We start from the raw sequence: 27560 nt of genomic DNA on the forward strand, positions 1-27560 counted from the left end.
TACATGTTTTGTTTTTTAGGTTTTAATATAACTGCAGGAGTTGATGAAGAAACAGGATTTGTTTATGGAGGAAATCGTTTCAATTGTGGCACATGGATGGATAAAATGGGAGAAAGTGACAGAGCTAGAAACACAGGAATCCCAGCCACACCAAGGTAATGTTAATTGTAAAGTGCTGTGTAATTATACCCTTTTTTAAAAAAGCACATACTTGTGGAATCTTTTATTCTGTTAACTATGAACTCTTTATATTAAGTCAATCAAAATGCCCCGCCTTCCTCCCTTCATCTCCCCATTGTCCATGCACACAATCCTCTTGATATAAGTTATCAAGTAACACTATCTGTTCTTTTCTGTAAGTGCTCGTGGATTGATTCTCTACAAGCACCTCAAAGGAAAGATTTCTGTTTCATTATCCCAGTGGTTAAGACATTTTCGTAACCTGAACTGCTTATTGATGTAAACATTTCATTATGCCCATCTTTTGCAAACATGGAAAACAACCAATTGTTCCGTCTTTTATGAAATTCTTTCACTTTCTGAACCTTTTTTCCTCTTAATTTTTTAAATCTTTTTTCCTAGTGTTTGTCATTTAAGAAGTTTTTATGATTTCAAATGCTTAACATCAGATGCTATTAAAATAGCTTTTAATATTGCTATTACCCAAATAATGTACTTTGTACCCATTAAGTAATGTCTATTAAAAGAGCTTCTGATACTGTATTAAGCTGAGAAGTTAATTTCTTATTCTAATTTTTTTTTTTTTTTTTTTTTGAAAGAGAGCCTCACTCTGTTGCCCAAGCTATAGTGCAGTAGCACAAATCATGGCTCACTGCAGCCTCTGCCTCCCAGATATAAGCAATTCTCCTGTCTCAGCCTTCCAAGGACCTGGGACTATAGGTGCTCACTACCACACAGGCTAATTTTTGTATTTTTAGTGGAGACAAGGTTTCACCATGTTGGCCAGGCTGATCTCAAACTTTTGACCTTAAATGATCCACCCGCCTCAGCCTCCCAAAGTGCTGGGATTACAGGAATGAGCCACCGCACTCAGCCTCTTATTCTAAGTTTTATCTTCAGTAAGAATTGTCCAAAAAATTTAATAGTTGTGGACTGGGTGTGGTAGCTGACGCCTGTAATCTCAACACTTTGGGAGGTTGGGAGGTTGAGGTGGAAGGATAGCTTGGACCCAGGAGTTCAAAACCAGCTTGGGCAACATAGTGAGGCCCCATCTCTACAAAAAAAAATTAATAAATAAGTTACTATCTTTACATGCTTTACCAATTTTTTAAAATTATTTATTTTGGTACATTAGATCTTGTACTTCCCTTTTATTTTTCTTAAAAATGAGCTTTCAGATTAATGTGTCTGCCTTCCCTCATTTTCTCCAGCCCTATTTTTCGTGTTTGCTATCTTTTCTCTAGTACCTTATCCCAATATTCAGATTCCTTAGTCCTACCTTTTCCAACTTCCATCTTCTTTTATTCCACAATTCCCATTCTACATCATAGAATTTTTAAAAAACATGTGAGGATGACAGACAATGGCAAAACACTGAGAGGAAAAAATGTTTAATGATACAGTACACATTCCTATAGAGTAAGGATTTTTTAATAGTTTTCATAATATATTAGTTATATGATTCATTACAATTGTTTACTGAATGCCCTTTAAATAGTACTTAAAGGACTCCAACTTAGAGAATAAAAATATGTTTTTTAATTTTAGAGATGGGTCTGCTGTGGAAATTGTGGGACTGAGTAAATCTGCTGTTCGCTGGTTGCTGGAATTATCCAAAAAAAATATTTTCCCTTATCATGAAGTCACAGTAAAAAGACATGGTAAGATGGTTATTTACAAAGAACCTTCAAATGTACTATGCATATTCTCAACCTATGTAATCATTTGATTCAATCAGCTAATATTGGGAAACCCTTAAAATTAAGAAGAAAGAAAATTCATTTACTAGTGTGAAAATTGTAACAATTCTAGTTGGACCATATTTTTAGCAACTTTGAACTGAGATAAGAAAGCAGCATAGCTATTGCCTTTATTGTGCTTGTCTTTTTCCTCAGTGTGACTGAACAAGTTGCATTTCTGTGAGCAATTTTGCAATCTTTACATGTCTTTTTCTAGAATAGTGCTGTCCAGAATAATGTGAACCACATACGTAATTTTAAATTTTATAGTACCCACAGAAAGAAACAGGTTAAATTGGTTACAAGATATTTTATTAAATCATCCAGGTACAGTGGCTCATGCCTGTAATCGCTACACTTTGGGAGGCCAAGGCAGGTGTATCACTTGAGCTAAGGAATTTGAGACCATCCTGGGCAACATGAAGCCTCATGTCTACAAGAAATACAAAAATTAGCAGGGTGTGGTTATGTAAGGCTGTAGTCCCAGCTACTTGAGAAGCTGAGGGGGGAGGATGGCTTGAGCCCAGGAAGCAGAGGTTGTGGTGAGCCAAGTTCATATTACTGCACTCCAGCTTGGGTGGACAATGCCAGACCCTGTCTTAAAAAAAAAAAAGGCATTTTATTTAACTCAGTGTACGTATATAAAATATTGTTTCAACATGTAATCAATATAAAATTATTCATAAGCTATTTTACGTTCTTTTTAGTGGTGCTACATCTTCATAATCCAGCTTATATTTTACATTTATAACACATCTCAATTCAGTCTGGCCACATTTTCCAAAAGTGGATAATTCATTGCCTTGTAGTAGATAAAAATAAACTATTACTGTTTGTCTGTAACTAGATGTGTGAATTGTTTTGAGTGATTAAAACTACCATGTCTTATGTCATTTTTCAGGAAAGGTTGTAAAGGTCTCATATGATGAGTGGAACAGAAAAATACAAGACAACTTTGAAAAGCTATTTCATGTTTCAGAAGACCCTTCAGATTTAAATGAAAAGCATCCAAATCTGGTTCACAAACGTGGCATATACAAAGATAGTTATGGAGCTTCAAGTCCCTGGTGTGACTATCAGCTCAGGCCTAATTTTACTATAGCAATGGTTGTGGTAGGTGATCCGTTTGTAAAAACATTTCAGAAAATGATGTGCTAGCGTTTGCTTGGTTCCTTATTCCCATTTGTTTTCGAATTCACTTAATGGCTAAAAAGTAGTATATTGCTTACTAGCTAGTTTTAAATAGTCTTTTCTAATTCATCAGGTATTATGCGTATCACCTTTGACCTGTAACATTCAGTATCCAAGAACAGAGAATAATGGATGATGACTGATGAAGTGCTTCCTAGAGTTTTTCACATTCAGAGCACACATAGAAGATGATATTTGTGGCCAGATGCAGTGGCTCACACCTGTCATCCCATTTTGGGGACCAAAGCAGGAGGATCACTTGAGCCCAGGAGTTTGAGACCAGCCTGGATATCATAATGAGGCCCCACCTCCATATTTAAAAAAAAAGAAAAGAAAAGAAAATGATATTTGTATAGCACAATAGGCTACATGGAGGAGGCTGCTTGTGCTAGATCCAGCTACTTCAGTTAGCCTCAGGCCCCACCCAGCTGCCCTGAAAGCTGAGGGTCTCTGTATCCTACACACCTGTGCTCTAACCAGTGCCTCAGCACGCTAGTTAGAAAGCCCTGAACTAGTGAACTAAAGTGGATAGCTTCAATTAACATCCTGTTTTCTTTGTTGCATTGCTGCAATTAGTTTTGTCTAGCAAAGAATTCTAGATTCTCTCCTTTTTTAAATCTATACTTTAGTCTAAAAATAAACTATAAGGAAGTAAAATAGAGAAGGTATGTGTTCTTCTATGCCTGCCTAGCTGTTTTCACATTGTCAAAAAGAGTACCAAACCTAGTACTCTAAATTATAGTAGAATGAAAAGTATAAAAGTACACAAAGGTAGCTTTGGTTCAGTGTGCACTTGATTTTATTTAACCATTGAAATGAATGCATATTCTTGGTCAACAATGCTTTCTCTCTTCTTTGTATCTCAAGTAAATTTACTCATGCTATTGGAGTAAAAGTTCTGTATTTATTTATGGCCCCAGAAGCAAAAAATGGGTATCAGATGTACTTAAAGAAAGCTATTACAAACTCGACGAAGAATGAATTACATACATTTAAGTGTGTGCTGTCTGGGTTCAGTGACTCATGCCTGTAATTCCAACACTTTGGGAGGCTGAGGTGGGAGGATTGCTTGAGCTCAGGAGTTCAAGATCAGCCTGGGCAACACAGTGAGACTTCATCTCCACAAAAATTTAAAAAATATATTAGCCTGTAGTCCCAGCTGCTCAGGAGGCTGAGGCTAATCGCCTGATCCCAGGAGATTGAGGCTGCACTGAGCTCTGATCTCGCCACTGCACTCCAGCCTGGTGACAGAGGGAGACCCTGTCTCCAAAGGGGTTAAAATAAAAGTGTGTTCTGCCTTCAGTGTAGCTGTGGCAACTTCCTTTTAGAGCTGAGTAACTTTCTTGAGGTGACAGAGAAATAATCACCTCTAAAAGCTATCCTAACTTCTATGGCCAAAAACAGTCCTTCTAAGTCAGGCTCATAGGATTAGATCTGGTTAGGTATCTACACTCAAATTCTGACCCTCACTGTATTTTAAGTAATTTTTTTTCAAGTTTATGAATAGTTTCTGTGGGTAGGAACTAATTGTTCTGTGATCTTAAAAATTTATATATTTGTTTTTGGCATTCACTAGGCCCCTGAGCTCTTTACTACAGCAAAAGCATGGAAAGCTTTGGAGATTGCAGAAAAAAAATTGCTTGGTCCCCTTGGCATGAAAACTTTAGATCCAGAGTAAGTTGGAATATAAGTATTAAGAATGTTGTTGATATTATATTTAATCCAAATACATTGACATCAACCCTACTTTTTTTTTTTTTTTTTTAAGCCAGGGCAAAAATTTTTGTAGAGATACCATCTCTACAAAAATAAAAATTAAAAACAAATTATCTAGGAGAGATTGTGTACACCTGTAGTCCTAGCTACTCAGGAGGCTAAGGCAGGAGTATCAGTTGAGCCAGGAGATCAAGACTATAGTGAGCTATGATGGCACCACTGCACTTCAGCCTGCTTGACAGAATGAGACACTGTATTAAAACACACATGCACGCACACACACACCAAAACCCACAATTAAAGCTTACTCTTGTGGCCAGCTCTCCAAAAAAAGAAAAGTAACAAATGGAGTATAGATAACTGTGTTTTAACTTCTATGTATTATAATAAAGCAATATGTATATTCAGTTGCTATTTGTAACCTGATAATAAGCCAATTTTAATTTTAAATAATTTTATGGAGAAGCTTAAAAACTACCTTTCCGGCCGGGCGCGGTGGCTCAAGCCTGTAATCCCAGCACTTTGAGAGGCCGAGATGGGCGGATCACGAGGTCAGGAGATCAAGACCATCCTGGCTAACACGGTGAAACCCCGTCTCTACTAAAAAATACAAAATATTAGCCAGGCGTGGTGGCGGGCACCTGTAGTCCCAGCTACTCCGGAGGCTGAGGGAGGAGAATGGCGTGAACCCTGGAGTCGGAGCTTGCAGTGAGCTGAGATCCGGTCACTGCACTCCAGCCTGGGCGACAGAGCGAGACTCCGTCTCAAAAAAAAAACAAAACAAAACAAAAAAAAAAACAAAAAACTACCTTTCCAATCTATAATTAATAAAACTATGTCTTTAATTTTTACTAATTCAAATTATTCTATGTATATTTCAATTATTAGACAGGCCTCCATATATTAGAGGCCTAGGAAATAGTTGACTTCAAACCAACCCATATTTAGTGCCAGGCTAGCTTCTTTTAAGGCAAGATACCAGAATATTTTACAGTTTTTATATTAACCAGTATTTGTTAATCATTTTTAACACATGATTAAAGTCCTGTGAACTCAGTATGTACTAATTTAAGGTTAGATAAATGATGCACTAATGCTGAGCTTATTCTGTAGATTAGAAGACAAAATAATTAATTTCTCTTACCTTTGTTATTGAAATTTTTCAATGCTTTCTCTGTAATATCTGATCATCTTTTATTTAACTTAAATTTTAATCATTTTGCAGTGATATGGTTTACTGTGGAATTTATGACAATGCATTAGACAATGACAACTACAATCTTGCAAAAGGTTTCAATTATCACCAAGGACCTGTAAGAATTTCATTTATCTTCTGAGTTTCAGTTTAAATTATTTTTCAAGTAATTTTTAGACATTTATGGGTTTTTTTTTTTTTATCTTTACTTTTGAATAATCTTTTTTAGGAGTGGCTGTGGCCTATTGGATATTTTCTTCGTGCAAAATTATATTTTTCCAGATTGATGGGCCCGGAGACTACTGCAAAGACTATAGTTTTGGTTAAAAATGTTCTTTCCCGACACTATGTTCATCTTGAGAGGTAAGTCATCAGCAGCATGTAATTTCCATAACTAGTGTTTAGTCGGTTTACTAGCTATTAGGTAAATTACAGTTTCTTAGAATTGATTTCTATATGCCCTAGGTATCCCAATGAAAAGTGAAGCCTTTATTCTTTAACATGACAAATTCTGTTATATAATTTTCACTTTCTCTTATTTTAGATTATTTATTTTAAGTTGAGGTCTTGATATTGTGTGATTTATACATGTGGAATTTTGATTTTTTTAATTTTCCTGATGTTTTTGGATATGGTTAGCACAGGATAAATATAAAAATTTAAGGTACTCACCCTGGGCCTTTTGAGTTAATTGATTTAAAGATATATCAAGAAATAGTTTTCAGAAATGCTTTCATTATAGTTAAAATATCAGAGTTGGTCTTTTGCCTGTTATTTCAAAAACCATTTTTCACTTCCTTGTCCTAATTATTAGCAAATAGACAGTGTCAGAGTTACATATCTTTATAAGATAGTATAAATTCAGAGGGTATCTTAATTTCCCAAATTTTATATTATACACAAGTATATCTATGTTCTATTCCTCAAATTATGAATAAGCAGCACAAATTTCATCTCCTTTCTTACAAGCACATAAGGGAATTCTGTGCATTTCATATTAATAGAGCCACTCCTGGTTTCTTTTGTTTGGTTGTCACCATGGTATAGATTTTATCATCCTTTTAACCTATTTATGTCTTTGTATCTAAAGTGGATTTCTTGTACATAGTAGCATGTAATCGGGTCTTGCTCTCCTGTAGCATGACAGTTTCGGCTTTTGGAATATTTAGACCATTTACATTTAAGGTGATTACTGAAATTGTGAAATTTAAGTGTTTGTTGTCTATTTATTCTGTCTGTTTTTTGTTAGCTTTTTCCTCTTTTTGTGCTTCTTTTGCATTGAATATTATTTCATTTTAATCTCCTTTGTTGGCTAATTAGATATAATTCTTGTTTATTTAAAATGGTTGCTTTAGGTTTATAGTATATGTCTTTATAGTTTACCTTCCAGTGATTTACCACTTCAAGTAAGGTATAAAGAACCTTAAAATAGTATAGTTTCATTTTTCCTCTCCCGGCCTATGTGCTTATTATTGTCATCCATTTTGCTTTTACATGTTATAACCCCCTACACTACATGGCTACTACTTTTGTTTAGGCCGTCAGTTATTTTTTAATGATCTTTAAATAATACATTAAAAAGTCTAATTACTCTTGTAGTTGCCATTTTCAGTGCTCTTCATATTTTTGTGATGTTCTGTATTTCCATCTTGTATCATTTTCCTTCTACCCGAAGGACTTTTTCCATCATGTATTTGTAGTGTTTGCCTCCTCATGATGAGTTCTTTCAATTCTTGAAAGTGTAAAAACAGATGTGTTTTGCCTTTATTTTAAAGATATTTTCACTGAGTATAGAATTCAAAGTTAAGCTTTCTCTCTTTCATACTTTAAAGTGGTTACATCGTTTTGATAAGAAATCTGCTAACATTTTTATGTCTAACCTACCATCACATCCATCCTGGTGTTTTTCATTTCACACATTGTAGTTTTCATTTCTCTTATCTGGGTCGTCTTTATATCTTCCATGTCTGTTTAATGTTTTGAACATTTCTGGGTTGCTTTTGCTTGTGAGTATTCTCTTTATTATGGGTCAGATCACCCTGCTTCTTTGCCTGGTAGTTTTTGTTTTTTGATTTTTGAAGAGACAGCGGTCTTGCTATCTTGCCCAGGCTGGTCTTAAACTCCTAGGCTCAAGCAGTCCTCCCACCTCGGCCTCCTGAAGTGCTGAGATTACAGGCATGAGCCACCACACCCAGCCATTTGCCTGGTTATTTTTTATTAGATACCAGATGTGCATTTTACCTTGTTGGGTGCTAGATTTTTGGTGTTTCTGTAAATGTTTTTGAGCTTTGTTTTGGAATGCAGTGAAATTACTTGGAAATAGTTTGATCCTTTCCGGTCTTGATTTTAAGCTTATTAGACCTGACCGGAATAGGATTTGGTCTAGGAATAATTATTCTCTATTAGTGAATCAAGACCTATCTGTGTTCTCTAGCCTGTATTTCAAAAATTATGACGTTTTCAAATCTGCCTGATGGGAACAAGCAAGTGTTCCCAACACTATGTGAGTGCCATGTACTGCTTCTTCTCATCCTTTTGGATGGTTCTTTCCTTGTTCTTTGGTTGTTTCCTCTTGTGAATTTGCTGGTTGGTACACTACAGATACTTGAGTGGGACCCTCTGCATATCTTCAGAGTTCTCTCTTTGTACAGCTCCCTCCTCTCTAGTACTCTATCCTGCAAATTGTAGCTGCTTTATAGTGTTCCTGGATTCTCAGTTCAACTCAAGGAAGTCTGCCAGGTTCCACCTGTGTTCCCCCTCTCTGTGCCAAATCCCGGAAATTCTCAAGGCAGTAAGGTATGGTAATCATAGGGTTTGCTTCATTTGTTTCTCATTCCTCAAGGATTACTATTTGTTGCCTAATGTCTAATGTCTTAATGTCCAGTTCTTCATTTGTATCAGACAGGAGGGAAATTTCTGTCCATACTACTTCCTGTTTGTCATGTATGGAAGTCCTTCCTTGCTTTCTGGCCCAGCAAGGTTTTCAAGACTCATCTTTTGCTTTCACTACCCCAGCCTGGAATTGGGCAATTCTCTAAGGAGCCCTTGCTCTTTATAGTGAAAAATGTTATTTAGAAGCTAGATCGGAACACATGGTGTATTGATTATTACTATGCCCCCCAGTAGATAGGGCTAGGGAATATGTAATAATAATGCATAAATATAGGTAAATACATACACATGTATCTTCATTTCAGTGTATCCTATGTATATTGAAAACCTGAGTTTACACCAGTTCCAATCTATTGCTCACTGTTTAATTCTATTTTTCTCCCTCTCTATATTTGTAATTCCGTTTTCCAACAATTAATAACCTACTTCCCACATTGGGCTGTCACCACCACATACAGTCTGCTCACCCAGCTTCGGCCTGATACCCCACACTAAGTCGCCTGTATGTGTGGAGCCCTCCTGACACCACTTGGTTTCTAACTGCCCACTCGGGACCACTCTCACCCTTGGTGAACTCCCTCTTCATACCTCTTGAACTCTAACATCCTGCTCTATACTACCTATTACCCTTTCCTCTCCATTTGTGGTCACCTGCCATGCTCTGTCCCACCTAATGACTTCAGGATGAATTTTTCAGGAAAGCAAGGGAAAAGGGACTTCCTTATATTTGTATGGACACATTCCATGTCCTAGTGTCCAAGTCTAATTATGGGCAGCATATTCATGGTTTTGTAACCTCATTTTGTTTTTTAATTTTGGTAGTCTGTTAGTTTGCTAGAGCTGCAGTAACAGAGCACTACAAACTGAGTGACTTAAATAATAGAAATTGTTAAACAGCAGAATATTGTCTCAGAGTTCTAGAGGCCAGAAATCTGAAAAATCAAGGCATGGACAGAGCCATCCTCCCTCTGAAGGCATTAGGGAAAGGTCTCTTCCAGCCCTCTCTCTTAGCTGCTGATAATCCTGTGGCTTGTGGCAGCAAAACTCCAATCTTCATGTGGCATTATCTTAACTAATTACATCTGCAGTGACCCAATTTCCAAACAGGTTCACATTCTGAGGTACTGGGGGCTAGGACTTCAACATACAAATTCTGTGGAAATACAATTCAACACATTACAGATGCCCAGTTATCCAGCTTCAGTCATTTGGCATTTTACTCTGATGTAGCTTGAATACTTGGAAACATACATTTTCTATATTTTCCAGGTTTCTATGACTTTTTTTTTAAATATAGTACCCAGCTGATATTAGTTATTATCCAAAATACCCTATTTTACCTAATGGGGTTATTTTTTCCCATTTTTACTATGAAATATTTGATGCCCACTGAAGCGTGTATGTAATATAGCCCTGAGTTACAAACCATAATAATGAAACAAGTCTGTTCCCACGACCCAACTTAAAAATGAAACATTACAGATTTCTGTACTTTTTAAATTCGTGTTTCATTTTTAAGGGATTACATTGAAATTAACAATAAATTTGATGTACTAACATCACTGTGTTCTGATAGAGAGGGCTGGAACAAGTTATTTAACCTCTGTAAATCTCTCTTACCTCTCTATAGATAGGAATACTTATGGTGCCTACCTTATAGGGTTACTGTGAACATTAAATGAGATAATATATGTAAAGCAGTTAGTATTAGAATATAAAGGCATAATAAATACTAAGTTTATTATTCAGTAGAATGAGAAATTGATTGGCATTTTTTTTCTTTAAGTAGAAAGTACTCTGGAATGGCATTTCCCCCCTAATCGTAGTTCTTAGTGTTTCTTCATTACTTTTAGTTTTACAGTTTTATCAAGATCACACATGACACATCTGCATAATTACAATTTGAGTCTCATAAACTTACTCCAAAAGGAATAAAATTATGCGTGAGAGAGTATTTATCTCTATATTTATATGTAGCTTGTAATGGTAGTTTCTTCTATGTTTTTAATACATAAAGGGATTCCTTGTATTTAAAAGTCTCAAATTCCAAAGATGGAATGTCAAAGAATAATTTCAGTCTAAATTCATTTGTATGTCTTTAGGATATTGTTTTATTTTGTAGCAAATGACTACATATGATTATTTTCTGCACTAGAAGGCAAAAATCACCAGGTCTTGCCTATTTTGTTAATATGTATTAAATCATGTCTTTGTAAAATGTCTTTTTTTTCATTCAGATCCCCTTGGAAAGGACTTCCAGAACTGACCAATGAGAATGCCCAATACTGTCCTTTCAGCTGTGAAACACAAGCCTGGTCAATTTCTGCTATTCTTGAGACACTTTATGATTTATAGTTGATTACAGATATTAAGTATGCAATTACTTGTGTTATAGGAAGCAAGGCCATCATATGTAAATGCCTTATATGCACAGGCTCAAGTCATTTTAAAAATCTCATTTATTATAATATTGATGCTCAATTAGGTAAGATTGTAAAAGCATTGATTTTTTTTAATGTACAGAGTAGATTTCAATTTGAATCAGAAAGAAATATCATTACCAATGAAATGTGTTTGAGTTCAGTAAGAATTCTTCAAATGCCTAGAAATCCAGAGTTTGAAAAAGAAATATCATGTAATCTTCCATTTGTACATAAATAAAAATAAAATATGAAAATATAATGAAAGAAATGGAAAGATAGCTTTTAACTGTGGTATATATAATCTTCAGTAACAATACATACTGAATAGGCTGTGGTTCATTAATATTATCACCACTTACTATAGTATTCTTAATACAATGCTCACTGCATTTAATAAATATTTAATAAATGGTGAATGATAGAAGTTTCCACCTACAATATATGTTCCTAAATGGAGCACAGATGTTCAAACTGCTTTCATTTTTTCACTGATATATTCATTTGTGTGTAATATAATGAATGCCAACAGTATATTTTATATGATTTACTTATGTGGGGAAACAGGCAAAGCATTAGGAAATTTATTTCCTGAAAACAGTTTTGTAAAATTAGTATTGAGTTCTAGTTTACTATTATAAGATAGCTTACATTTTCAAAATGGAAATGGTTGGTCATATTTCTAGAATTGTAAAGAAAAAGAAAAAAGGATGTTATATTAGTTTTCTAAAACTCAACTACCTTTAGTTCATGTTCAAAAATCTATTGCTAGATCATAGTAGATACTGGTTTTCTATTAACTCAGAACCTACATTGACAAGTTTAACATTGAGCAGAATCTTAACAAAAATATGGGTATTAATTCAGTATATATCTTAAATTCAGTAAAATCATTGGAAATTTTTCATGTTAACTTATTTTAAGATACCTTAAAAATCTTAAAGTCACAAAAGGAAAAAGGTTTTTAACGTTTATATGAGTTCACATTTTTTAATAGAACTTATTTCCTAGATAGAACTTTTTTACTGTTTTTTACTGTTTTCTTAAGAAAACAGTTAAATCATTGTGCGTTCAATTGGAAAAAAGTAGTTGCAAGAATTCTTTCATTGCTATATAATATTCAGTGGCTCATTTATAGCTAATAAAATAATGGTGTTTTAAAATAATGCTACTTTAAAAGTAGCATTTTTTAACTTAAAAACCTTAACTATGACTAAGAAATAAAACTAAAGGAGAAAACCAGCAAATAAAACTTCTGGGCAGTAAAAATTTACAAATGCTTCAGATGTCAAATACCCATTCTTGAAAGCTCGTGTAATTTACTTTATGATTATCTGCCTGCTCCTCTTCAAAGCTGACCTTACTTTAGAAATAGTTTTAACTAGTTTAGTTTTCTGGTTTCCAAAACTGAAACAGATTAAATCCTACAAATTTAAGGACAGTTGTGACAGTAATCTGACCACTGTCTATAAACACACTGGTTTCCAAATCTCCCTTTCTTCTTCAGTTCCTTCCTTGCTCAATATATAACCTTCTCTAAACTGTGCAGGTAAAAGGAATGACTTTCCTTGAGAGAACCATTAGTTCATCAAAGGTTTATGTAGTTTTGTAGCTCTACCCTAACTTTGATATTAAGGGAGGTAAGAAAGGTAACAGAAAACCAGCATATTTAAGCCAAAGCACGAAGTAATCACTGACAGTTAAATGTGACCAAAATAATTAAAATTCACAATTTTTTAAATGTAGTCATTTTGGGTTATCTCTAGTAAGGCAAATACCCACGTTGGTAAATTTTTAGGATATTGTGTTGCACTAGAAAACTAAGTAGTTCATCTTTCTAATGAGGAAGATTAATGAAAGAACATTATTATATTCTGCATGGTATATTTTAAAGTTTAAGAAGGCATGTTAAACATTATTTCCTCTATGGTAGTTAAAATACAAAATTAGATTTTTAAAAGGTGTCATTTGACTAAAGAACGTTTAGGTAGAATGCATCATACTTGAGTGATGCTGGATAAGGTATTATTATATTTCAACAATGGACTATGCCTTGGTTTTTCACTAATCAAAATCAAAATTACTCTTTAACATGAGAAATGAATTTGCCAGTTTAGTATGCTGTGGTATTTTAATAACTTTTCTAAGATAATTGGGAAAACATGAGACTGGTCATATTTATGAATATTGTAACATGTGAATTGTAATCCATTTCTGATATGTCTTGAACTACTCTGTCTAGTGGGCAAATGTCATTGTTATCTCTGTGTGTTAAGAAAATAAAAGTATTTTCTAAAGGTCTATATTTTGCTTTCATTCATAGCCATTGCGCCCAGCTAATTTTTTGTTTTTTACTTATTTTTTATTTTGTAGAGACAGGATTCTACACTATGTTCCCTAGGTTGGTCTCAGCCTCCTGGCCTTAAGTGATCCTCCTGGCTCAGCCTCCCAGAGGCAATTAATTTGTCAGTGCTGACCAGAGCCATTTATTCAGTGCTTGCCTACTTTAGGTGCTTACCTTTTTGCAGGAGGCAGAGAGCAGGAAGAACTTTATACTGTTTGGATTATTTATTTCATTAGGCATGTTGAAAGGAGCAAAATCAACTTCCAATGTATAAATCTGTTAGAAACTATACACTTCTTTTCTGGTGACAATGGGCCTCCTGGAAAAATAAAAATAATTTTTTTTAAATAAATAAAAATAAGCTGTGCACTTTCCTGGTACTTCTTGAAACCTTTTACTCAAGTGTGAATTTTTTATTTACTTTTGATCAACTTACTAACAGTAAACACTACAGGCCAGAAGACATAATATATATACGTACCTCCTAAAGTAGCCAAATTTTTTTTTTACTTTTCATTATATTACTGAATAATATACGTATTTATAGAAAAGCATCTAATGACCAACGTTGATCAATTTGGTTTTTGCCTTAGCTACTGTTGGTTTCTTTTTACTGCAGATATGTATATCTTCATCTTCAGATAAAAGATATTAACCTAAAAATCCCAACCTGTAACACAGCAAACTTGCCAAAATTATTTATATAGAACCTCAGTGTGCCAATATAATAAACTCATGGAATTTGCTTAATAGCTGTTGGTTTCCCTGCAACAACCCCCGCCACCACCCGCCAATTTGTATGAGCCTTGAATTATAGAGTAGTGCTAATACTTTGTCATTCCGGCTGTAGTTATGTTGGTTAGAGCACGGTTTTTCGTTTGTTCGTTTTGTTTTTGTTTTTTTAAAGAGAGTCTTGCTTTGCTGCCCAAGCCTGATTACATACAGCTCATTACAGCCTCAACCTCCTGGGCTCAAACTGTCCTCCCACCTCAGCATCCCAAGTAGCTAGGATGACAGGCGTGCAACTACTGCACCCACCTAATTTTTGCATTTGTTTTGTAGAGATGGGGGCCACACTGTGTTGTCTAGGCTGGTCTCAACCTCCTGGGCTCAAGCAGTCCTCCCATCTCATCCCACCTCAGCCTCCCAAAGTGCTGATGATAAGCGTGACCATTTCTGGCCAGTTTTTTCTTTAATCAGATCTTTCAGCACTTGCCTCCACCTTTGTAATCTCTTCTGTCTCTTCAATGTTTATGTCAGTCTCAATAACCACCACTGTTTCTATTTCCTTCTAGTTTTATTTTTGATAAGTGCATCTGGTATGAGGTGAGACATTACTTAGGTTTTTTTCCAAATTGTTAAATCCCAAACTTATAAGTTGAATATGATTGATGGGAAGTCCTTTTTTAATCTTGAATTATTCTTTAATGGTAGGGTCTACTAGAATACACTGTTTTCTGTGCCCATTCACCTATCTCACTATTCTAGTTGTTGTTTTAATATTTGTTAGAGCATTTTCTCACCACCTTTCTGTCTCATCAGTTCCCTAGGCTTCTTTTTCAGAATCTTATTTACTCCCACTTACTCTTTATATGTATTTTTCCAAATCCAAAAACTATGCTCTTAGCATTTTTACTAAACATGCCCTCATACTATTGATAACAACAGACATATTGGCATTATTTAATCTTATCTTAAAACATAAGCTGTTTATTTAAAAATTTTTAGCTTGTTGGAATTCTTCCTAATTTTTATGTTTATGATTGCTGTGACCCATTTTGGTTCAATTTGATGGTCAATTGGTCAGAATAGAAAATTCAGATTCAAGAAACATTAATGGAGCCCCTACTATGTAAGGAATTTTACATTGGAGGTATTATATCCCTTTTGTAAATCAGAACATTGATAATCTTACCATAAATCACATAGCAGATAAATTGTTGGACCCAAGACTCAAACTCTGATTTTCCTATCACAAATTGTCTTACACAAACCCTCAAGATTGCTGTCTTCTGTGCTTGCCCTCCTGCTTCCTCCCTCCGTCAACCCATAGGACCCACTGTTGCTATTATCAGTTTGCCATGGAAAGCATTAGGTCTGTTCCGCTTGAGCCTAGGTATACTTCTTTATTATTACCTGGCCAAAATTCTCGTATCTGTAGCCGTCTGCACTAATAGGATAACCCATGTGTTCCTGGCTAAATGTGTAGACTCAGTGACAAGCATGGGCTAGGTTATACAAATAGGATAAATTTGCAAATGTAAGTATCTTATCAAGGAAGGTGAAACAGAAAAGTCAGAGACAACAGGAAGTGTTAATAATTAAGAGAAGGCCAACTGGTTAAAGTTGGTCCAAAGGAATTTCGGTCAAAAGGCAGGGCCCGTGCCCATGCATTTTTAACACCAAAGGGAACAAGCTATGGAAATTTTCTAAAAAATATGGCACTTAATTCTGCAAGTGTTCAATGTTAATATATTTATTGTAACTGATATATTTTCAAAGTACAAAACTGAGCACTAAGTCTTATTAGATATCTTTTTTATCACATCAAGGAGCAGTACTCCAAAAATGATTTATCTTGGCTCCCACATCACATTCAATGGATCACAAAGTCTTGTCACTTTTACCTGACTGCAGATTTCTACTCATACTCTTTATCTTGTGCATAGATTAACATAATAATCTTTAAATTGATGACAATTTACTCTATCCCTCATAGAGCTATGAGGAAAACCTTTCTTGAACACTGATACTGTCTATTAGTGGTCAGAGGACATTGAGGATTTGCTATGATTCGGCCTCAGTCTCTTTCCAGTCCTATTGTTATAGTGTCTCCTTGCTTTTCCCAAAGCTGATTACTTGCCTCCCTGAACCTTTGCTTCTTCAATTGTAAAAACAGTGACTATAACATCTGTGGGTAGTAAGAATTCATGAGGGCAACCCATAGTATATTTAAGTTTCACTGCCTATAATAGAACCTAAATAATAATGGTCTACATAAGATAGATGTCAAGGGTGTGCACCCCAGAGCTGATATGATGGTTCCGTTGTCATCAAGAACCAAAGCTAGCATTTAATGACAGAATACTCAAGAACTTCTCAAATATTTCTTTTAATATGAGCTCACTGTCTCTTAGATGTTATAAGCAGGGGTAGACAATAATCTGTTTACTTTTTGTAATGTTTTTAGAGGCAGTCTCACTCTGTCACCCAGACTGGAATGCAGTAGTATGATCATAGTTTACTACAGCCTCCAACTCCTAGGCTCAAGTGATCCTCCTGCCTCAGCCTCTCAGAGAGCTGGCACTACAGGCATGTGCCACCAAGCCTGGTTAATTTTTAATATATTGTAGATATAAGGCCTCACTGTGTTGCCCAGGCTGGCCTCAAACTCCGGAACTCAAGCGACCCTCTAGCCTCAGCCTCCCAAAGTGTTGGGATTACAGGCATGAGCCACTGCACCAGCCTATTTGTTTATTTTAACCATAGGGGAAACAACTCAAAGTTTACATCATCTAAATTGATGGCAAATTTTAAGGCTTGGCTAAAATAACAAATTTTCTCATCTAAAAAAAAAATTCTAATTTTATACTTAAACTCTGAAGAAGCAGAAGAGCTATTACTGAAGTCTTTACTAATAAAGCAAGATAGAATTTTACAGGAATTTTTGTTGGTTTTGGTTTGGTTGATTTTAATTCTACTTTGGTCTTTCTCATCATTGGACAACGTGGGGAAGTGTATTTCAGACAAATAAATGAACTAGTTTGCAATAAATAGAGTGTGACTGTTTGATAGACTTCCCTTCTTTCTGAACGTCTACAAAAGATCAGCTTTTTTATTTTCTTTAAGCAACTTCAAAGCACTAACTCTTAGACCTAGAGATCTGTTTCCTTTTTTTTTTTTTTTTTTTTTTTTTTTTTTTTTTGAGATACAGTCTCACTGTTTTTCCTAGGCTGGTCTTGAATGCCTGAGCTCAAGCAATCCTCCTGCCTCAGCCTCTCTCAGCCTCCAGAGTAGCTGGGATTGCAGGCACACAACCCACATCTGGCTAGAGATCTATTTCTCTTAGAGATTCACTTACTGGAATTCAGCTCTGCATACTCAGAAATAAGCAAATATATGCTTCCCTCGGGGGTCTTCATTTCTGTGTGTTTCTCATAATGTCATTGTTCCACTGAGCCAATTGTGAGTCTAGTGTTTAAAAATATGCCATTTCCATAAGACACAGTTCCCCAAGCCAGTGCTTCCCACCCTTTACATGTTACAGAACACATTTAAAAAGATAAGCTTGGACTGAGTGTGGTGGCTCACACCTGTAATCCCAGCACTCTGACTTAAGGGGATAGTTTATCAGTTTTCAGCCTATAAATTTCTTTTGTTGTTTTGTTTGTTTTCTTTCAGTGAATGGAATATAAATTTCTTATGGAATGTTTAAGTATAATTGCTTTCCTAGAGAAAAAGAAATTGTGTTTTGAAACATAACATATGCATCGTTAAAGAACAACAATTAAGTGAACAGCATGAACCCACCACAGAGTTGAAAAGGAAAACAAATAGCCTGCCCCTATTTTAGACAATACTACAGCCATGCAAAGATAGTAGCTTTTTATTTCAGGAATTCCTGTCTAGGAAGATGAGACTGTAAACCAACTAAAACAGCTTGCTCACCAGTATTTTTCTGATAATTATCTTGCTCATCAAGATTTATTTTAAAACACTTGCCTCATTTTGTCCACCAATACAAAGCTATTATTTTTAAACTCTGCCTAATCCCAACCAGCTCCACCTTGCAATAGCTGCCTTAAAAATCACCCAGCTATGTCCCAACACTAAATACCATACCCTGACTTACCCCTTCTGAGAAAATATTAAGATTTTGTTAAGATGGTGTTTTTCCTTGCAGCAATATGTAAGGCATGATCAACAGATTTTTCTGGAGGTATTTTATGGGAGATTTTCACAGAGCTTTAGAAGACAACCTTACCAGTATCACTAAAGTGCACTGCCTACCCCTCCAAATTAGATTCCTCTCTGCCACTGGTGGATTCTCCCTCCTGATTTTATGTTAGTCATTTTCCTAATTATCTCTGTAGTGTTATATATGTATATCTTAATATACGATTTAGTTTTGCCTGTTTTAACCGTTATATATTTGGAATTCCATTATTTCTAATCTTTTTTAACTTAATTTTTGTAACATATTATGTTCCTGAGATTTATTCCCATTGATGAGTGCAGCTTGTGGCTCATTTTTCTTCTCTGCCATAGTTGATTCCATTGTTTGAATAAGCCACAATTTATACATCCATTCAAACGATTCTCTATAACAAAATAACACCAATTTTAGTCTCTTTTTTTAAATTTAAAAATAAATTTTCCAATATCTTTCCTTCTTAATAGAGATGGGTTTCACTATGTTGCCCAGGCTGGTCTCGAACTCCTGGCCTCAAGGGATCCCCTCCCCCCCAACCTCGACCTCCCAAAGTGCTGGGATTACAGACATGAGCCACCACGCCTGGCCAGCTTTAGGCGCTACAGTTCTTTTGTTCACAATATGTGGCATGTTACCCAAAATAAAGAAATGTTTGAAGAGAAAAGCAACTGTGATAGATAATCAAAAGAAAAAACAGACAAGGGAAGCAGATCAAAATGATGCACTCGCAGAGGTTAGCTGATAGACCTTTTCAAATAAGATTATAGACATGTTAAAAAATAGAAGAAGGAAATCCTGGTTTACACCTGTAATCCCAACACTTTAGGAGGCAAAAGCAGGAGGACTGCTTGAAGCCAGGAGTTCAAGACCAGCCTGAGCAACATAGGGAGACCCTGTCTCTAAATTAGTAAATAAAGGAAAACACAGAGAATTCCAAAAGAGAATTGGAATCTATATAAAAGAATCAAAAAGACATTCTAGAACTGAAAAATATTTATCTGAAATAAAGAACTTATAGGGTAGTTTTAACAGCAGACTGAGCGCTTGAACTCATGAAATCAAAGGCCAATCAATTAAAAATATCGAAACTAAAGCAAAGAGAGAAAAATAATGGAAAGAACCAAGCGCCGCTTGTGAGACACACAGGACAGTGTCAAACAGTCGCACACACTTGTAATTGGAGTCTCAGAATCAAGGAAAATGATAACAATGACTGAGAGTTTTTGAAAACTGTTTACTGCTCACATTTTACCCCATCTGTCTTATTTTCTTAATTCTTCCTCTTCACACACACCCAGAGTACAGTTAACTCCAGTAAATTTAACATTGCTGAAACTTTAATCAAATACACCTCCTATATCCAGTGTTGTCAGTTCACTGAATAATGTCCTCCATAGCTTATTTTCCCGTCGAGTACAGAGTTCAGTTAAGATCAGGTGTGGCATGTAATTGTCATCTCTTTAGTTCCCTTTAATCAGGAATATTTCCACAATATTTCTGTGTCATTTATGACATTTTTGAAGAAAAACAGTTACCGAACCTCTTACCAAAAGAATATTCTTCATTTTGGGTTTATATGAAACATTCAGAAAGGCAAATACACAGACACAAAAAGCAGATTAATGGTTACCTGGGGTTTAGAATGAGAAGGAATGAGGGAGTGACTGCGGTGGGGCATAAGCTTTTTTGTGAGGATGATTGAAATGTTCTGAGATTATATTTTGGTGTTTGTTGCATAACTTTGAAAATTGACTAAAAATCATTCATGTATATACTTTAAATGGGTGAACTTTTTGGTAAGGAAATTATACTTCAATCAAACTATTTTTTTAAAGTTAGATGCAGAGAGAAGAAAAATTCAGAAAAACTATGATTAATATCCTCTGAGGTATAGGAAGAGATACTGCATTCAGGAAACAAGAACAGGATGCTGTTGCTAAAAAAGGAACACCTGGGGACATACAAATCGGTCTTAGATATTGAAAACTCCAGCAGAAAGCAATACAATTTTATACAATAAAGTTCAAGAACTTTCCCAGAGGAGCCAGGGTGACGTTGAAGGAAGATCTCAAGGTGACAACTGTACAGTGGACCTAGAGATCAACCAGTGCCGATTGGAGCCGCCCAGGGAAGAGGGTTCTCTAAGTCATTAAAATTGACGGGATACCTAGCACTTTGGAACTTTTAAGAGGATTCCTAGGTAAAGAAGTAGGGCTGGCCGGTTGGCTCATGCCTGTAATCCCAGCACTTTGGGAGGCCAAGGTGGGAGGATCACAAGGTCAGGAGATCGAGACCATCCTGGCTAACACACTGAAACCCCGTCTCTACTAAAAAATACAAAAAACTAGCCGGGCGTGGTGGCGGGCGCCTGTAGTCCCAGCTACTCGGGAGGCTGAGGCAGGAGAATGGCGTGAACCCGTGAGGCTGAGCTTGCAGTGAGCAGAGATCGCACTACTGCACTCCAGCCTGGGCTACAGAGCAAGAACTCCGTCTCAAAAAAAAAAAAAGAAGTAGGGCTAGATCGTTCCTAAGTACTTAGAAAACTAAGCAAGCAATAACAAAAATAGATATTCAACAACAGAGAAAACAACGTTTTGCAGAAAAGGAAAGGTAATTAAAGTATACCATATGGCTCAGCTGTTCATAAAACTTAAAAGAGTTATTAATAACATAAGTGGTGAATTTTTATGATAGCAAAGTTATGATGAAGTTATACTGACTGGACTGGGGATGGAAAATGTGTTTGTGGTAGAGGCTAGGAGGAATGGGAAGGTATGTGTGAAAGATAATTAAATGGACATCTTCCATAAAAGTCAATAAGTAACGCCTAAAATTTAAAAAAAAAAAAAAAACAAGAAATAGCAATATAAGCATATTACGTAGCAACATGGAGGTAACACCCAAAACAATCAGTTCAGATATGAAACGGTTGGAAGAACACGAAAGATCAGTAGAAGCTGGGGCTGACTGGGTGAACTGGTATTTGGGGAACAAAACTTACAGATAGATCTCTTAATGCTATAGGCAAGGAAGCTTTGATGGAAATAAAAAAAATAGGCCAGGTACAGTGGCTCACGCCTGTAATCCCAACACTTTGGGAGGCAAAAGGCAGGTGGATTGCTTGAGGTTAGGAGTTTGAGACCAGCCTGGGCAACATGGTGAAACCCCATCTCTACTAAAAATACAAAAATTAGCCAGGTGCCTGTGGCACAGGCCTGTGATCCCAGCTACGTGAGAGGCTGAAACACAAAAATCGCTTGAACCTGGGAGGCAGAGTTTGCAGTGAGCCAAGATCATGCCACTGCATTTCAGCCTGGGCAACAGAACGAGACTCTGCCTCCAAAAAAATAAATAAATAAATAAAAATTTAAAATAAGATTATATGAAATTAAAAATGGAACCTAGGGAAGAAAAAAGAAACACTGTATTAGTGAAATACAGCGACATTTCTGCCTTCAAGACATCTGGCTCTGGCGATTGTTCTTAGGAAGCCAAAGAGATGTATATTTGTATTAAATTATGTACATCGAGGGTGCTTTTAATAAAAAGATCCAGTAACAGAAAATTACTAATGTCTTCATTTCTGAAATGATATTCATAGTCCAGGAAACTTCCATTTCATGAGCAGGTGAAGAAGAGGAACCCACAAAGGAGACAAAATCTTTCTGAGTTTTAGATTTCCCTCTGCAAGGTAGGAACACAGACAATCACTTTATAATATTGCCAAAAGGATTTCCTTCTTTGCCAAGTTTTAAGTTCCCAAATTTTATCTTCTTCACTTCATTTTAGAAGAGAATGAGAGAAAGAAAAGGCGGTGAATGGCAGTGTACTGGTGCCTGGTGAGACATTCTCCTTTTTAACTAAGTAGTATTCCTTTCTACTTTTTCCTTCCTCAAATCCAGATCCTTGAAGATAGGAATCCAGCATTAACAACGATCAAGCCCTCCAGGTGAGTCTAATTAACAGTTAGGGTTGCGACCACGGCATCAATGGAAATCAGAATTCTGAAGCCAACAAATTTGACTACCAAAAGAAATCAAATATTTTCTGTCATCTTGCCTTTTTTGCCTTTTATACAAAATGTTTACAAACCTGTGATCATATACAGATACAATTTCATACCCAGACACTGATTTTGTTGGAACCGAACTGTCGATTCCCTCCTGGGCAGGGGTCGCTGCGAAGGATCACCGACACGAGATTTACAGCAGAGAGTTATTTATTACTAGCGCGCTAGGGTCCCAAGCTCTAAGTTGGCCCTGGGACCCCGACTGCTTGTTACAGGCTGTTTATATAGGCAAACACAAGTTCAAACATAGCTTAGGGCGCGAAATTCAAACAAAGCTTTAGACGCGTGGTAATTGGGTCTGTCTATGGCCTGAGCAAGGTGTCTTGTTCTAATTGGTTAGAGCAGGACCTTATGAGGTTTTTTTCCTGGAGTTGTTGATTCCGGGAACTTCGAGGCAGGGTGGGACCCCATGAGGTTGTTTCCCGGAATTGGCAGGGTGGGACCCTATCAGGGTGGGACCCTATCAAGGCAGGGTGGGACCCTATCCAGAGCCACCTGGTGTTAATTTTTTTAAGTTCTTTTTTTATGAGGCCTAGTTTCTAAGTTTTATGCGGCCTAGTTTCAATTTTCAACAGGTATACAACTATTTCATTATATATCATATGAGAATTAATTTGTTCTAAGGGAAAAGTTCCAGGTGTAACCCTTCTAGCTTTGTGTTCATGTACATGAAAACTGAGGTTCACAAGAATTAAGTGACTTACCAATAAAATGAATATCATATCTTAGGAATCTTGAGATATGAGAATGAATACTCTCATATCTCAGAAAAGGAACAGTCACAGGAATCTAAGAATTAAGTGAAACAATCTGTCTAAAAATGCCAATTTAAAAATAGCATGCATATAAGATGGATTATTCCATTAGAATGGTGATTCTCCACCAGGTGTGGTGACTCATGACTGTAATTCCAGCACTTTGGGAGGCCAAGCTGAGAATCCCTTGAGGCTAGGAGTTCAAGACCAGCCTGAGCAACATCACTAGACCCTGTCTCAAAAAATTTTTTTAAATTAGCCAGGTGTGGTGACATTTTCCTGCAGTTCTAGCTGCTCAGAAGCCTGCGGCTGGAGGATTGCTTAAGCCCAGTATTTAAAGATTATAGAAAGGTATGCTCACACCACTGCACTCCAACCTGGGTGACAGAGCAAGACCCTATCTCTATCAATAAAACAAAATTAATAAATTGCCTCCCTGGAGAGGTTTACCAATATCCGGAGACAATTTTAATTGTCACAACAGAAGAGTGCTACTTGCCTCTAGTGTGTTGCTAAACATCCTGCACAGCATAGGACAGGCGCTCACAACAAAAAATTATTGCAGCCCAAAATGCCAATAGTAATGAGGTTGAGAAACCCTGTACTACAATACATTAATATTTAAAACCCAAAATTAGTGACTTTTATACTCAATATTACCTTTAGCACCTGCAAAATTATCTCTATCTTTTGGTACAACTGTGGGGAAAAGAAAGACAGATCAGACTGTTACTGTGTCTATATAGAAAGAAGTAGACATAAGAGACTCCATTTTGTTCTGTATTTGAGACGCTGTTGAGATATGAGAACGAATACTCTCATATCTCAGGAAAGGAACAGTCATTCCTCAGGAAAGGAACAGATCTGTGACCCTACCCCCAACCTTGTCCTTGCAAGAGACAGGTGCTGTGGTGACTCAAGGTTTGGGCTGTACAGGATGTGCTTTGTTAAACAAGTGCCTGAAGGCAGTATGCTTGTGAAAAGTCATCACCATTCTCTTAATCTCAAGTACCCAGGGACACGTACACTGCCAAAGGTCGCAGGGACCTCTGCCTAGGAAAGCTAGGTATTGTCCAAGGTTTCTCCCCATGTGATAGTCTGAAATATGGCCTCGTGGGAAGGGAAAGACCTAATCGTCCCCCAGCCTGACACCCGTGAAGGGTCTGTGCTGAGGAGGACTACTATAAGAGGAAAGAAGGCCTCTTGGCAGTTGAGCTAGAGAAAAGCATCTGTCTCCTGCCCATCCCTGAGCAATGGAACATCTCCGTGTAAAAACACGATTGTATGTTCCGTTTACTGAGAAAGGAGAAAACCGCCTTAGGGCTGAAGGTGGGACGTGCTAGCAGCAATACTGCTCTTTATGAACTAAAAAGTTTTATGGAGATGTTTGCATATGCATATCAAGGCACAGCACTTTTCTTTAAATAAAGATCTCTGTCACAGAGATCTTTATTCATATGTCTTACTGCTGACCTTCTCCCTACGATGATCCTATTATCCTGCCACTTCCCTTTTTCTAAGATGGTAAAGATAACGATCAATAAATACTGAGGGAACTCAGTGCCTGCGCAGGTCCTCTGTATGCTGAGCGCCGGTCCCCTGGGCCCACTTTATCTTTCTCTATACTTTGTCTCTCTGTCTCATTTCTTTTCTCAAGTCTCTCGTTCCACCTAACGAGAAACGCCCACAGGTGTGGAGGGGCAGGCCACCCCTTCAACAACGAATATTCACCATATTAATAATTGGCTAAATAATTTGTTATATTGAAAACAAAAAGACATGGCTTTGAAGCAGCAGCAAGAGTTTAAGTTTGGTTTAAAGCATCAAAAGGGCCACTACTCTTTTTAAGAAGTTTCCTGGTTAGAATTTACTGAAAACTAATATATTTTTCTTCACATGTAGCTCTAAGACTCATCCTATTCTTGAATGCTTTACTAAAGTACTGACTCTCATTCATCTACCACCTAATGACATGACATAAATGATTCAGAATGCCCTTATGATAGAGGCAGGAGGCAGACAAGTGCCTTAGCAGATAGGGACAGGTCCTCAGTGAAACCCTACCTCCAAGTGGAAGACAGTTTAAAGCCTGAAAACCAAGCTACAAGTCAAATCCATGGACCAGATTGAGAACCTGTCTTCCCGTTTGACATGCTTTTCTCTGATCCCCAAGCTTCACCTAATTTACATATACCTACCCTTTCCTAATTGGTTTTCTACACTGCCATGCTCACCTTTGAGTGGTGCCTTTCTTTGCATACTCACAAACCAATCAGCATGCACTCCCTTATTCTGAGCCCATAAAAGTCCCAGACTCAGCCACACTGGGAGAGAAACCACGTGACTGCAAGTGTGGGAGACCACCCCCACGTCCCCTCCCGACTGAAAGCTTTTCCGTCACTCAATATAAAATTCTTGCCCACCCTTTTCATCCTTCAAATTGTCAGTGTATCTTCATTCTTCTTGGATGCAGAAGAAGAGCTCAGGAATGGCCTAATGTGGGTATGAGTCATAACACAAGCAGGCCAAGTGGGCAGAGTGCCTCCAGCAACAGGCAAAAGGCCAAGCAAGGCCCAGGCAGTCGGGGGCAGCACCAACTGTGGAGGTCCTCAGTCGGCAAAGTGGCTGAGAAAAATCCTGCATCACTTAGAAATGGAGTACACTTTACATGGAACACTGGAGGTCAAACTGCCAAATCCATCAAACCATTCAACAGGCCTGTGAGAGCCACAACATCAAACCCAAGACTACTACACAATCTATTGTCTGGACAAAAGTAAGTACGATGGTGGAAAGGCTACATGCTGTGTGTTAAAGACTGCTTCCTGATCTAACATGTTTAAAATTCCAAAAATTGTTCATAGGTGCTACATTTTATTGATATTTAACTTGAAAATGCATTTGCCAGCTGGTTGTCATAACTTCCTTCCTATCCAGCCAAGTAGATTAGGAACATTTTGTGTAATCTACTATTTTAAAATAGATAACAAGACCTCTTTTCTCTTCTTTATAATCCTATTAAAGTATTCCTATATGTAATTTAGAAATAAGCAATCTATCCTATTTAGGAATAACTAAGTTGTTTTTATAAAACCCTATTATCTTTTTTATCTGACCCTCCATTTCTTCCTTGCTTTCCATACTTCCTTTCCCTTTTTTTTTCCACGTTTTTTCCCTCTCCTGGTTTCCTTCTCCTGGTTTATCTCCTGATACCCTGATTCCCTGAGAATATACCTTATTCTTACCAGAGGAATTGTAGACATTGTATCGTCTCAGCTATATTCACAGCTAAAAAAAAAATAAAAATAAAAATAAAAAAAATAACAAACAGCTGTGAGTTAAAGACACTCATTCTAAACTCCTTGGATGAAACTTTGAAAATAATCATTCCAGTGACAAAGCAACCAGAGTATTTGTTTAATATCTTCACTTTTGAAAGAACTCTGAGTGATTTTTCACTACATTCCATCAGGATCTAACACTGTAATTCTCAGATGTTACATGAGATGTATTATTGTGTGAAGCAATACCATTTTATAATAATCTATTATTATTCCCATTGTTGCTGTAGGGAGAAAAACCTTCAGCAAAAAACATTCTAAACCTGCTTCAGTAGCAAGCATTCTGTCAAGTAAATATTTTAACTGTTTGTTTATCTAAATTATTAAAGTGCTGTGTGTTCTGATTCTAAGTTGTTGAACCAAAATGACTTTTTTGGTTCCAACTATATATAATTCAAGGTTTATTGCAATTGTGGGTTTTAACAGTTAACAGTTTTTTTGAAACATCAGAGCACAGATAGAGAAAATTCTCCACTGGTACTATATGCAATCTTTGTTGTTAGATAAACTCAGACTATACCAGTAGAAATACTTGGAATAGATGTTTTACCCTTGGTACTTTATTTCACTCTCCTTCACCTTGTAATGATTCTCATGGTAGAGCGAGTAGGGGAGAGAGAGATTTCTCAGAATAACTAAGATAGGCCTCCAAAAGAAAGCCAGATATGATTATAGAACAATTTGAGTACAAATTAGAAAACTAAAAATGCTAAAGATAATAACAAAATAGTTCAAAAATAATCAAGAAAGCCTGGAATTTTAAACTTAAATTCTCAAGTAGAGTT

General features: G+C 36.5%; 1 protein-coding gene across 3 annotated transcripts in view; it reads left to right on the top strand.

Moving 5' to 3' along the window:
- The window catches only part of AGL (amylo-alpha-1, 6-glucosidase, 4-alpha-glucanotransferase), a 72755-nt gene extending 59121 nt beyond the window's left edge, over positions 1-13634 (top strand). For all 3 annotated transcript variants that reach the window (XM_050778620.1, XM_050778610.1, XM_050778628.1), the window contains exons 28-34: positions 20-155; positions 1729-1841; positions 2821-3032; positions 4687-4784; positions 6052-6139; positions 6251-6384; positions 11151-13634. In XM_050778620.1, coding sequence (XP_050634577.1) covers positions 20-155; positions 1729-1841; positions 2821-3032; positions 4687-4784; positions 6052-6139; positions 6251-6384; positions 11151-11268 — 899 coding nt within the window. In that variant the 3' untranslated portion in view covers positions 11269-13634. The remainder of the gene's footprint in view (positions 1-19; positions 156-1728; positions 1842-2820; positions 3033-4686; positions 4785-6051; positions 6140-6250; positions 6385-11150) is intronic.
- The last annotated feature ends 13926 nt before the right edge of the window (positions 13635-27560 follow it).

This window comes from Macaca thibetana, chromosome 1 (genome assembly GCF_024542745.1).
Source record: "Macaca thibetana thibetana isolate TM-01 chromosome 1, ASM2454274v1, whole genome shotgun sequence".
Taxonomy (NCBI): domain Eukaryota; kingdom Metazoa; phylum Chordata; class Mammalia; order Primates; family Cercopithecidae; genus Macaca; species Macaca thibetana.